Consider the following 14,355-nt stretch of genomic DNA (forward strand, 5'->3'; position numbering starts at 1 on the left):
ATTCTACCTTCTTAAATTAAATGTTCTGTCTTGAAACCGTAAGTTTCCTAATTAATGCAATTTCCGTTCTTCAGCAGCTCCAAGCCTGTGAATTGCTCCTGTTCCAGGTCCCAGTCACCCTAAGCCTATGCTACTCTGTTTTCAACCTCAACCCAAATTATAACTAAGATAAGTATATGATGCTAAAGCACATAGTTTTGTTTATAAAAAGATTAGCATCTTCAAAAGTAAATTTAATTGATAAATTTAGGATTAGCTGAATAAATGTCACTTTTGCTAACTAGACATTTTATGGGCAAAAGAAATGACAGAGTGACCTGAATTAAAATTTGGTTTGACTTCTGAGTAAATGGTAGATGAAATATGTGTGATAAGATACATAAACTTTTACCAGAATGACTATCCTTGTGAGGGTGGTGAGAGAGAGAGAATTTGAAAATTTGCAACATGATCCAGAATACCCAAGAATAATTGGATTTGGACTCAGTAGTACAGGGTCATGAAATGATACCTTAAAGATGTCAGATTCCTTCTCTGATAACATGAAAGACCTCTAGACATTCTGGAGAGTTTTAGGTCTAGAAATGAGAAAACTAGTAGTTGAAAAGATTTCCAAAATAGACATAGAAACTGATTATCCCTGAAGCACTGGTGTCTTTGCCTTTCTTCCTTCTTTCTGGTCTTTATTCAGCAAACATTTATTCTGTGTTTATTACATGCTAGGGACTGTGCTTGGGCAAGAGGAACTCAGCAGTGAACAGAACTGAGAAAATTTTTGACTTCCAAAAGCTCACAGATCATACATTTAAAAAAAGAAAGAAAGAAAGAAAGAAAAATAAAAAATAAGAGCAGGTAAGATAACAGCATAATTTAATGAAAGGGACATTGTAGGACATAGGAATGAATGATCAATTCTGCTCAAGGGGATAGGAGCTCCATAGAAGGCTTTATAAGTGTTGGACTTGAAAGATTTTAGTAGAAATCCTTAGGAAAATCCACTATAATAGGCCTTAGATCTCACTGCATTCACTCTAATACAACAGTGTCAAAAGCTTTCCTTCTAGACTGGGCACAGTGCCTCACACCTGTAATCCTAGCTCTTTGGGGAGACCAAGACAGGAGGATTGTTTAAGGCCAGGTATCCAAGATCTGCCTGAGAAAGAGCAAGACCCTATCTCTACAAAACAAACAAACAAAAAATTAGAAAAATTAGCTGGGCATAGTGGTGCAACCCTGTAGTCCCAGCTACTCAGAATGTTGTGGCAGGACCATCACTTGCGAGTTTGAAGTTGCAGTGAATAATAATGTCATTGCACTCTAGCCAGGACAACAAAGCAAGACTCTGTCTCAAAAAAAATACATATACTTTTCCCTCTACCAGAGAGGGAATGGGATTAATACACCACAACTACTGTGTGATCTCTTAGAACCCCCTACCATGACCACAAGTCCCTTTGAGACAAGTAATTTAGTGCTTAAAACCATAAGATGTAGGTTCAATCTTGGTTTCAGCACTTGGTGTCCAAATAAGCTCAGCCAAGGCGCTAAAGCAAGGTCTGTGCTCTTTTCAAAAAGATGAGTTGTATATCTTGAGGGAAGAGAACTAGTAACTCCTACAAATCCTCTACTTGGGGCGTCTTTGGTTAAAAATCTCGCTTGCTTATTCATTTGAAGGTTAGAGTTCTATAAATCAATGCACCTGTCATCTCGCATTCCAAATAGGGTTAATGAAAATTATAACTGGGTATCTCCATGGACTTTTAATTTCTGTCTTAGGAAAGATACTAATAGTTGTTAGTTGGCCTAACCATCATCATCACCAGGAGTGCCTTGGAGATACGTAATTTAGTTATTGCTTTATGAACTCTAGGTTCAAATTCTGGTTGTCCAGTTGCTAGCTAAGAGACCTTGTGCAAGTTACTTAACCTTTCTGCTAAGTTTCCTCATCTAAAACATGTGGGCCTTCTCCACAGAATTGTCAGGATTAAATGAGATAAGCCACATAAAGGGCTTAGACCACTGCAAAGTGACATTGTAAATCCTAAAAAAAGGTTAGCCATTATTGTTGTTATTATTTAATGGAACTATTACCTGGATGTCTGAACAGAGGCTTGACCATAGACTTGTGCTCAACCCTTCGAATTTCTGCTCAAATGTCATCTTGTTAGAATGGCCCACCCCAACCATCCCATTTAACATTAAAAGCAGCCCCACATTCTCAATAACCCTCTTTCAGATCTACTTATATTTTCTTCATAGTACTTACCTTACACAATACAATATTTTATGTAACTTATTTATTAAATATGTTTATTGTTCATCTTCTATCTTCCCCTCCCCCAAAGAAGTATGGTAAGGATAGGCATCTTTGTATTTTTTGTTCCCTAATATATCCTAAGCACCTATATAGGAGGTCCTCAAGAAAAATCTGTGGGGACAGTGCCTGTGGCTCAAAGAAGTAGGACACCAGCCCCCTATGCCAGAGGTGGCGGGTTCAAACCCAGCCCCGACCAAAAAACTGCAAAAAAAAATATCTGTGGGATGAATAAACATGAAAAATGACAGTAGTCACAGGATCAGGTCAGCTCTGCGCCAGCCTAGTCAGAAGTAGGCTGGAGCCTTTTCACAAAAGCTGATTATGTATGGTGTCTTCCCAGCTCACTGTTGTTCAGTGGCATCAGATAGGTAATTTGGAATCAGCCATGATGGGAGTATTTACACCACATAAATTGGCAAATCCTATAAACTACAGATCTTTTCTTTCAAGAGAGCTACTAAACATTTAGCAACACACACACCATTTCCCTACTATTGTGAAAAACATTACAAGAACATCTAAGTGTTAGCTGTGAAGCCAACTGATGAACTTAGCTTGTTTTGCTCCTGAGAAGCTAAACACCACTGAAATAAATTCCACGCTCTTCTGGGAGCATGTATGACAGTGTTTACCATTTTGGTTGTTGCCTAAAAATAAGAGATTAAATATTGTCATGATCAAACAATGCTTTATTATCTAGTCTAAATTTCATTTGAGACTACAGATAAATGTGGGTAGGTTGAAATAATGAAATAAAGAAATAATCCTTTAGGCTCGGTGCCTGTAGTTCAGTGGTTAGGGTGCCAGCCACATACCCTGTGGCTGGCGGGCTTGAACCTGGACCATGGCCTGCTAAACAACAACAACAACAACAAATAGCTGGGAGTTGTGGCAGGAACCTATAGTCCCAGCTACTTGGGAGGGTAAACCAGGAGAATCACTTAAGCTCACAGCACTCTGCCGAGGGCAATGTATGAGACTGTCTAATAAATAAATAAATAATCCTTTAGTTTAACTCTGTTGCTGAACTGAGTAAGACAATCATTGGCATTAGGTTTCATTATGAACAAATTAAACTCTGGGCTTGACAAGGCCCAGACACTGTCATAAGAAATGAGAAAATATAAAATATGGCTCTTGTCTTGAAGGGGTCCACAGTCTAGTTTGAGAGAAGGACACAGATCACCATTTGCTAGAGCAATGAAGATATATTCAGGATGTTTTAAGACACTGAGACACACAAATAATCAATGATTTATTTTTGCTATTTTTACTTAATTATCAACATAATATAGTGAAACATCAGCCTGATGATGACAACTTGAATATAATGGATCTTATCTTCTGCCCGCCCCAAAGGAAGTCAGGCTAATGTTTGTATCTTCTCAGAGGTGATGAAGCATGGAGGGGAGAGCCAGAAAATCGAACCCCCTCAATGTCAGCTGACAGAGAGGCAGAGAATGATTCCTTATGACCCTGACTCCATGTTCCAGGAGCAGACCAAAGAAATAAGCACCAATCCCCAGGAGATTCGCTGAAGTCCAACCAAACACAGGACTTAGAATGTCACGCTCAGGTTTCCATGGGACCGTCCTGGTTTGGACTTGTCACTCCAGCATTTGTCTAGTTTAGAATTTGTCCTGAACATAGGTGTGCCATTTTAGATGATAAGTAATTGTGCCAAGAGGTATTAAAACAGTAGATCTATGCCAACAGCTGGCACTCAATGCAGGAATGCCCTGGAATCCAAGCCTGGTCATTTCTTTAATTTTATAATAACATGACTCTATATTATACCATGTTATACTAGATCCAAAACTCCGCCTGCACCTATTGTGGAAATTCAGAATATATAATAAATGCCTTTTTGTAATTTGTTTTTCCTGCTTACTCTCTCCCGCCTGTCTCATGACAACACCTCTCTTCTCTATAAAAAAATATATATATATATTCAACCCCCTGCACTGTTTCCCCAGCACCAGAAGTGGCACCTCACAAAAGCCTGTCCAGTATCCCTATCACTAGTCCTTCCCCCGCCCATAAGCCTAAAGATGTTGGACCATTTTTTCTGGCTTTATCTAAAGAACTGCCTGAGAAGAAAACCAAGAAGATGCAAAGCAGGACTCAGGGGTACAGGACAATGAGAGAGTGTGGTGTGTGGTGTTCAGTAAATAAGCTCAGACCCGCAGAAGATACAGCCTTTAAGTCATGTTAAAAACAAAAGTAAACTTTCTCCAAGGTTTCTACATCTCCCTCAGAAACGTATGCTAAGCAAGATATAATATCCAAAAATCTGAAATCTGAAATCCTCCACCATCCAAAACCTTTTGAGCACTGCCCTAACACAAGTGGAAAATTCCACACCTGATGCCTCTGCTTTCTCAAGGTTCAATGGACACAAACTTCATTTCATGCACAAAGTTATTTTTAAAAATTGTCTAAAATTACCTTCAGGTTACATATAAGGCATAAATAAATTTCGTGTTTCAACTGAAATTTGGTGCCATCTCCAAAATATCTCCTTATGTATATGTAAATATTCCCAAATCTGAAAAACTCCAAAACACTTCTAGTCCCAAGCCTTTGAGTAAGGGGTACTCAACGTGTACTACGTAAGTCTCAGTGTGGACCCTCTCCACCCAGGGCTACTCCTTCTCATTTCAGGACTGTGTTCTCTCACCTAGACTATTGCAAAAGTCTCCTACAGCTGTGGTACCCAAACCTCAGAATTTAGAGTACTGGTTTGCGGCCTGTTGGGAACCAGGCCATACAGCAGGTGAGCAGGCAGGTGAATGAGTGAAGCTTTAGTTGTACTTACAGCTGCTCCCCATCGCTCACGTCACCACCTGAGCTCTGCCTCCTGTCACATCCCCCTGCTCTGGTCTGTGGAACAGTTGTCTTCCATGAAACGAGTCCCAGGTACCAAAAATGTTGAGGACCTCTGTAAAGGGAACATCTCCGCTGTCCAGCTCTACTTTCTTCATGCTTCCTTCTATACTCCTCAGTCACCAAAATAACTTACTCAGAATTCAAATACTATTGCTGTTCTTTCTGTAATGGGCTCTCCAGAATGCAGCGGTCCCACCCCAAATACAGCATTCTGCCCTTATCCCTTTATCTCCTCAGAACATCCTGAGCCCTCACCTACCCTACCCAGGCGGTTCTATCTCCTCACCACCATGGACCCTTCAGCCTTCCTTCAGGAAAACTGAGGGTTCTTCTGTTCAGTAAGCGTAGGCGGTGGTAGTGAAAGCAAGACTATCTTGAGCCTTTGAGAGAACAATTTATATTACATACTGGAAAATGGGGGAGGATTATGTGAGCAAAACATTTTCTTTTTGGTAGAAACTCAGTAATGTATTACTTTCAGCAGTATCATGTAACATAGAAATGTAAAGATAAATTCTACAACTGCCAGGAAAGTTAAAAGAGGTTTCCTCTGTGAATGTGAAGAGACCGCCTCTTTGTTGTTCACAAATCTTATAGAACTGTAGTTGACCCCTGAATGACAGGGGTTTGAACTGCAGTCTGCTTATACGTGGATTTTTTTTTCAACTGAACTCAAACAAAAACATAGTATTCTCAGACAGCAAAACCTGTACATACAGAAGACTAATGTTTTGTATACATGAGTTGCACACAGCTGACAGGATATCTTTGTGAAAAAGGTCTTGCTTATACTGAAGGACGACTCTATCTCAAACACTACTCATGCATCACTTAAGGGTGGGGATACGTCCTGAGAAGTATCATTAGATTTTGCCACTTGGTTCTCATGGAACGTACTTACCCAAACCTAGATGATACAGCCTACTACACACCTAGGCTACAAACCTGTACAGTATGCTACTGTACTGAATACTGCAGTCAGTATTAACACAACAGTATCTGTATATCTAAACATATGGGGGCACAGGAAAAATCTTGAATTATAATCTTATGGGACCATCACTTCACTGATCACAAAACATCATTACTCAATGTACCATATTTGTATATAATGTTTGGGGTAGGAGTGGGGGGACACAGAAGAAGAAAAGGTTTTTCATTTAAAAACAACCTCCCCTATACTCTGGCTTCTCTTCAGATTATATAACATCTTTCACCTTTCAAAAGCAACCTCTCAAAACCACTAAGTAAAAAAAAAAGTAAATACAATTTTTATTTTAAAAATAATTTTAGGCAAAGGAATATGGGTCAATATTCATTTACAAAAATAGGTTTAGGCTTTTATTATAAATACTTCTATGGTTTTAAAAATACATTCATTTTTCACATTCAAATGTCTTTAAAAGTATCCAAAGGATTCATTATTATTCTGCATTCTGTTTTTCAGAAAGTAGCTTGGAGGTACATCTGTTCCGGATTCTTTTTCTTTTTCTTTTCTTTTCAGAAGGAGTTGATTTTGTGTCCTGTGCCTTCTTCTTTTTCTTCAAACAGCTGAGAGGATTGGGGCCACTGATTTTCTTGCGCTTTTTCCTTCTTTTCTGTTCAGGGTTTTTCAGTAAACCCTGCTCCTCTTTGAGCTGCGTGATGCTCTGTTTCTCATGTCCTGACACAAGCTGACCTGACTCTACCGCTTTGACAAAGGAAATCGTTTTGGGAGAAGGCTTGTCTAACACCATAGTGTTCTGAATAATAAACATGAGAGGAACTCCAGGCTGCTTCTTTACTTTCACAGACAAATTCTGATCCTATTAAAAGAAAAAAAAGTTCAATGTTAACTAAGTTAAAGTGCCTTAAATAATTTTGTTGTTGTTTTTATTTTGAGCCCGAAGTGCAGTGACATCATCATAGTTCACTATAGTCTGGAACTCCTAGGCTCAAATGATCCTCCTGCCTCAGCCTCCAGAGTGTGTGTGTGTGTGTGGGGGGGTTTACAGGCATGCACCAACACACACACAGCTAATTTTTTGTACAGATGAGGTGTTGCTATGTTATCCAGGCTGTTCTCAAACTCCTGGCCTCAAGTGATCCTCCTGCCTCTACTCCCCAACTGCTGAGATGACGGGTATGAGCTACCATAGCTGGCTTTAAATAGATTTGTTACTCCTCTAAGGTATTCTTTCAAAAGGGTCAAAAATGCTCAATGAAGTTGAAAGAATAGGAATTAAGTGGGAATTAGATGACTCAGATTCTAAATTCAGCTTTGGCTCTATGTAATCTCACAATTCTTAAAGTATATTTAAGCAAATCTGTACCTATTTGAATTTAATTTACACTAAACTTGAGGGTCTCTCTTCTCCTGCCTCCCAGACTTTAAAAAATCTGAAACATTCCATACTGGTGCTAGAGTCTTAAACAATACAAACCATGGCTTTTTAAAAAATAGTATAAATAAGAGACATAAAAAATTTTACAAACATAGAATGCTAAGATCTTTGCTCTACTTGTCATCCCTTCAAGAACTCTACAACAAATCAACATATCTCTATGTAAAAAATTTTTAATTTTAAAAAGAAAACTTTACTAACTAAAAAGACAATCAGTATGCTTAAGGTTCTCTCTTCAAATTTTCAACTGACAATTGCTTTTACCTGCATATTAACTTAAAAGTCTATACTTTTAAAAGTCTGAACACTTTAATATCATTTCCACCTATTTTTTTCTGATTATAAACAGTTTCAAATGAAGTATAAATAGAAAATAGTTTTAAAAGTAGTATCACCTGTGTTGCCACAAAATAGTGATGAGGATTGCCGTCTTCCACCATGGAAAGCAGACATTCTGATCCACTCACTGGATTCTTGAAATGGGGACAATTTCGAACCTGGCATTTTTGTGCAATCAGTTTTGCTCCGTATAAGTCCTTTCCCAATGTTTCTAATTCTTTTAACACACATCTTAAAAAAATAAAAAGTTATTAGTGGCCCACAAATATAACAGATACATTTCAGTTGTGTACATAAAGTGTAAAAAACACACATTTTCTTTAAAAAGTAAAGTACATCATTATAGTATGAATTTGTCACACGACAGCCGTATCACCTTTAAAAGAACACCTAGAAAATGCATACACCAACTGAAGAGAACAATAAAAGATAAAAATTAATGAGTACTTACTATGTTCGAGGAAGCATGGAAATTGTTCTTTACATAAGTTCTTGCTTAATCTCAAAATAACTCCATAAAGTTTAATTTTTTTTTTTTTTTGAGACCGAGTCTCATTTTGTAGCAGGAGCTAGAGTGCTGTGAATATCAGCCTAGCTCACAGCAACTTCAAACTCCTGGGTTCATGTGATCCTCCTACTTCAGCCTCCTGAGTAGCTGAGACTACAGGCCTCTGCTACAATGCCTAGGTAATTTTTTTTTCTATTTTTAGTAGAGACAGGGTCTCACTCTTGCTCAGACTGATCTCAAACCTCTGACTCAAAGCAATCCTCTGACCTGGGCCTCTCAAAGTGATAGGATTACAAACATGAGCCACGGCGCTGAACCCAATTTTCCTTAAAATCACCCTTAATATAGAGCACCGCATTCTGAGAGATTTTAAGTAACATTCCAATGTTCAAACGACTAATAAGTGGTACAGCTGAGACAAGAATTCAAGTAGCTTGACAACAGATCTTTGCCCAGTGCAATAAGCACCTACTTCAAGTACAAACTGATACTTTCAAAATATTTTCTTCAAAATATTTTCAATTCAGAAAAGTTAAAATTCTCACATCATTAGCTTGTTTAAAAAAAAATCACGCCTTTTTTACTCTGCATTTTTATATAAATGTATATAAGCCAATGTTTCTCAATGTTTCATGTATAAACTACCTATATCAAAATGACATAGTGATATTAAACTAATTTCTAGCTCTTCTTTCATCTAAAACTCTGCACCTCTTGCAGAGGAGCCAAATGTATTAATTTGTTTAAATTTCAGATTAATAGGGGGGTACATATAATTAGGTTACATAGTTCAATTTTGTGACATTAAAGTTCAAATTGTAGTCGTATCCTTCACCCAGGAAGTCAAAAATTAATATCTGCCAGATTCATCCTTGCTTCATCTCCTGTTATTACCTCTTTTCTTTGTTGTCTTTTAAAAGGGATTTTTGTTTTGTTTAGCCATCAGGTTTGACCTCCATTTTGAGTACTGCTGACCACTTACTGAATATTTCCTATGCATGTACTTCCATCAGCTCTTCAAATTCACATCTAAAATCAAACTACTTTCCTACCTCCATATATCTCCTCCAAGACTTGCTATCTCTTTGAAATTATTATTTTTTTCAGATATCCTAGATAGAAACCAGAACTCTTATTTGACCTTTTCTTCTATCTTAGTAATGTCCCCTTGTAGAATCCTTGGTTCCTGTTTTCCTCTCCCAGGGTTAGGCTCCCATTATTCCCTGAATGGACAACCACAAAACAGGTTTGTCTGTCTTTGCTCTATTGTTTCTCCAATTTACCTCCTCACGTAGCTGCAGTTATCTTTTCTAAACGCACGTCTGATAACATTCCACTGATTTACTTCAATTAACTCCAAATATCTTCAAACCTGAATATGAGTAAACCATCTAGATCTAACTACTAGTGGTCAAGAAATACATTATAGGCTTGGCACCTGTAGCACAGTGGTTGCGGTGCCAGCTACATACACCATAGCTGGTGGGTTCGAACCTAGCCTGGGCCAGCTAAAACAATAACAACTGCAACAAAAAAGTACCCAGGTGTTGTGGTGGGCACCAATTAGTCCCAGCTACTTGGGAGGCTGAGGCAAGAGAATTGCTTAAGCCCAAGAGTTTGAGGTTGCTGTGAGCTGTGACACCACGGCACTCTACCAAGGGTGACATAGTGACACTCTGTCTCAAAAAAAAAAAAAAATGCTACAGCAGCTGTTCCCTGATTCATCTCTCCAGTCTAAATTCCCAGTTGTCCCAAATTCAACCTGTTTTAGTCTTTCGCCCCTCCTCATCTCTCAGCTGCTTATAATACAGAATCACTCAGCACCTTTGACATCTTAACAGCGGTTACTCATGAGAATAGTGTTGAGTCACTTTTTTTTTGCTTTTTTAAAGTAAATATTCTGCATTTTAAAAAACCTACTATATTTCTTAATAATTCTTTACCTTCTCCCTAGCTTCATTTCCTAATATGCTGAAACCTCTTCATAACTCCATCCCGTTTTTTCAAGAGGTCTCCACAACAGGGAACGTTCACTATTTTCTGTCATTTAACATAGTCCTTCCCCTTAGAATGGCTGAACATGTGAATGGAGTCAAATGTTCTCTCCTTCCACCTTCCCATCCCCACAAGGTTCCGTCCTAAGTATTCTCACACGTTGATGAAGTGAGGAAACATTACACTTAGAGTGGAAACAGCGATTGGAGATTGACTTGCGCACTTTCCAGTGAGTTTGTCCTGTTCACCATAGCATCCCCAGTGGCTGGAGCAATGCTTGGCATATGGCTGATACTTCATAAAGACAGTAGAATAAACAAACGACCTTAAGCAAATTCCTAAATCCTGGAAATCAAAGAAGCTAACTCATAGGACAGTTGTGAAGCTTGAAAATCTTTGGTGTAACTAGGAATAGCAACGCCCATTGAAAGAGGAGTGAGTTTTAGATACCGAAAAAAATGCTCTAGCACCCAATACTCATTTGATCTTACAGAAATTTGTAAGCAGTTGTGATGTCTAGTTTACAAATTAGGAATCCAAAGTTCAGAGAGGTTAAATCGAAATCACAGAACTGGCAGGCCTAGGAACAAGATTCGAAGACAAGTCTCTCTCACTAGAGGTATCCCTGCTCCCCAGGTTAAGGACCTGTGACATCTGCAGGGCACTGCCCGTTCAGCCTACATGGTAGGTATTGGGCAGACCACCGTAGCGCCCCCTACTCCTCGCGGGGGTGGCGCTTCGCTCCTCGAGGGCTCGCAATAGATGGCTCCGGGCGAAGGCGTAGCCGCCGCCACCCCGCCCCGAGCCTCCTCCCAGCCCACCGGGCCCACCTGGTGGTGCACAGCTGCGTCTCCCCCATCAGGTAGCGCGGGAATTGCTCCCGCAGCTGGATGCGGCCTCGCAGCGCCGCCTGACAGAAGGTGCCGTCCAGCAGGATCTGGTATGGCTCGCGGACTCCGAAATTGTTGCGGAAGAAGCCAAGATGTTTCTTGGCGTGTTTCTGCCTGGTGATTTTCATACTTACTCCAACCGAGGCCACCCGGCCAGGAAGTGACAGCAAACGTCCTACCCACTCCCTAGCACCTGCAAGGGCAGCTTCTCTCGGAAATGTAGAGCCTTTGGCCCGGAAGCAAACGCCCCTATCCTTCCCCACCCCGGGCCTGCCCCCTGGCTTACGTCACGCCCGGAGAGCGCGCGCTTTGACCACCGTGCTCGCGCTTAAAGGGGTGGGTGCCCGGGGCGGAGCTTGTGCCTACACAGGAAAACCGCCAGGGCGCGCGATGCCGCGCCGGGAGCACCCCGGCAGCCTCCCGCCAGGTTACAAGAAAAAGTGCGGGAGGTGGTTAGTATGTTACCTGGCACGTAGCAAAACTATGAAAGCTTGGCAGTACAATAATAATCAGTGACAATATTGTATCTTAATATGTTCCAGGCACTGTCCTGAGTGATTTACCCTACATCATTCCCTTTAATGTTTATATTTCCCAAGCGAGGGAAGGAAAGGGGCCAACATATATTGGACAACATGAATGGGAGGTTTGTGCTGGCTGCCTTCCCATAAAGAAGTTGTCAGGTGGGCCAAGCTAACTCCATCTTAGATCTGAAAAAAGCATTCTGTGAGACTCTGTTATAGGCAAACATAACTCAGATAAGAGAGACATGTCACAGGCTTCTTGCCTCTGTGCACTGGTCCAGTTACAAACCTGTAAGAAATATGCTTCTCCCGCAAGCCTCTGACACCCTGATAAGAAGAACCAGCCAGGAGAATCCCCGTAATGAGCTGCATGTCCTTGGCGCGCTGATAAGAAAGACTTGTCTGTAAAGCTGGCTGCTCGTCAGCTGCCATAAAAGATCTGCCTCCCTCCCTAAGGATGCTGACATCTCTCATCCCGCTTGCACTCAAGCACAAAATAAAATTTCCTGCACATTTGTTACATTGGGTCCTGTGTATTTTGATCCAGGCATGTTTACTAAGGGCAAGTGGTTTGTTAGTGCCTGGAACCCAGTTGGCCCGCCTGAAGTTCAGATGGTTTTGCTACGTGTGTCCCGTGGGAACTAATGCCGCACAGGAGCTATGTCAGGGCCAGGGGTCCCATGATGTTGCAGTTCCTCCTCCCCTAAAAACATCCTAAATCATTCATACAAGTGTGTTGGATGAACTCTCAATAGCTTCGTTTTCCCAGAGTCAGAATCCCTGAATTTGACCTCTGATTCTGTCACTAACCCAAGCGATTTGACCCTGGGTAACTCCCCGAGGGAGATGGATTCAGCTTCTTCACTGTAAAACTGTAACCAGTTCCATGAACCTTATGTGTGTTTTATAATCCTCTCCCTTAACTACTTGACCCTTTGTGTAGTTTCCCAGAAATGATAGACTCAAGCGATGCTTCTGCCTTGGCTTTACAAAGTGCTGAGACTGTAGGCGGGAGCTATTATATCCAGCCTGAAATGATGGATTTTCTACAAGACAAAGAAGTTAAGATTCTGAAAACCTCAGGGCAGACTTCGTAATGCCAAGAACCATCATCCCTCGCAACCTGACCCCAATGCATGTAGCCTAAGATACACCAAGACTAGGGTGACCAGATTTTAACATTTGTAAAGCGGTACAACATGGGGGGGGAGGCGGCGGGGGGTGGGGTGCAGGGCCTGGGACGAGGCAGGGCAGGCCCTGACAACAATGCAAACTTTGATAAACAGTTCTCGATAATCACTTATTTGTTATTATTACAGTTTAACATAAAATTAACAAAAATAATATAAAACTCATATTCTGGCGAAATAGCCACATGGCAGCCGAAAACCATATATTCCCTTCCTGTTCTCCTGCCCTTTCGTGCATTCTTTCCAAAAATCGGGACTTTTTTAAAACTCAACGGAATGCAGGACAAATTGTTCAAAAGCGGGAATGGTCCGCCAAAAGCGGGATGTCTGATCACCCTAACCAAGACTTGTCCTAAGGCACACGTCGCCTCCTTTAAAAGCCTTGGATTTTCCTTAGTCAGAGAGCGGGATTTGGATTGGAGACAGCTTTCCCCATTCTCCCTGCGAGGCGCTTGTCATATTAAAATTTTATTTCTACTAGGTCCGGTCGAAAATGGCGCTGGGGCGTGCCCAAGCTTTCTCCGCGGGCTGGGTCAGCTGGAGTGGCCTTTGTTCAATGACGCCTGTCAGAGGAGGGCTCAGCTCGCGCGTGGAAGGGCCTTATCTGTTTGGTGGAGCTCCTGGCGGGCAGGGTGAACATGCTGAATTATCTTCTTTAAGCCACACCAAGGAGGGCTTGAGAGATCCTAGTTCACCACCTACCCGCTTTGGTAACCATACTCTTAGTACACAGCCCTCATGAGAATCTGCTTCCAACTGGCTGTGAAGATGAACAAAAAGAACTTGGATCATTACAAACTGCGGCCCACGGCATTGGTTTGGACCATTACTCCGCACACAGACCAGAAAAAGTGTACAGGGACCTTAAACTCACCTTCTTATATGGATTACTAGTACCAATCTTCCATCCCTTTTGCTTGTGGCAGGAGATGGCTTAAATAAATTAAGTTAAACTTTAAAAAAAATTCCTTTCTTCCATGGCAATCCTCATTGTCTCAATAATTGGATTTTTGTGCGACATGTAACTAGACCTAGGAAAAAAACATCTGTGGTTTCAACAATAAAACTGTTTGCTTGTCTACATTAGTTTTAAGGACTCTTCTGTCTGTAGTTTTTGACGTAGGAACACTACACTACCGGGCTAGTAACAGAAAGGTACAACGCTGACTAAAGGTTTAGAAATTACCTCTCAACTTGATTAATGAAGAGAGTGAATCAGAAAATTTTGAGTGCCCCAGTGGCTAACTGCCGAGTACTCAATTTAATTCAAGGCAAAATAATCAAAGGAATGGGGAATATGGAATTTTGCACTTTTGTCC

General features: G+C 40.8%; 1 protein-coding gene across 1 annotated transcript; it reads right to left on the reverse strand.

Annotated features, from left to right (window-relative positions):
* Nucleotides 1-6,520: 6,520 nt before the first annotated feature.
* On the reverse strand, nucleotides 6,521-11,535 carry UTP23 (UTP23, small subunit processome component). Its single transcript, XM_003782393.3, has 3 exons — nucleotides 11,263-11,535; nucleotides 7,986-8,160; nucleotides 6,521-7,011 (listed from the first exon to the last, which is right to left on the reverse strand). The coding sequence occupies exons 1-3, from the start codon at nucleotides 11,448-11,450 to the stop codon at nucleotides 6,631-6,633; spliced, it is 744 nt and encodes a 247-aa protein (XP_003782441.1). The 5' UTR covers nucleotides 11,451-11,535; the 3' UTR covers nucleotides 6,521-6,630.
* Between the last annotated feature and the right edge of the window lie 2,820 nt (nucleotides 11,536-14,355).

Source organism: Otolemur garnettii, unplaced genomic scaffold (assembly GCF_000181295.1).
Source record: "Otolemur garnettii isolate 467f Iridium unplaced genomic scaffold, OtoGar3 scaffold00004, whole genome shotgun sequence".
Taxonomy (NCBI): Eukaryota; Metazoa; Chordata; class Mammalia; order Primates; family Galagidae; genus Otolemur; species Otolemur garnettii.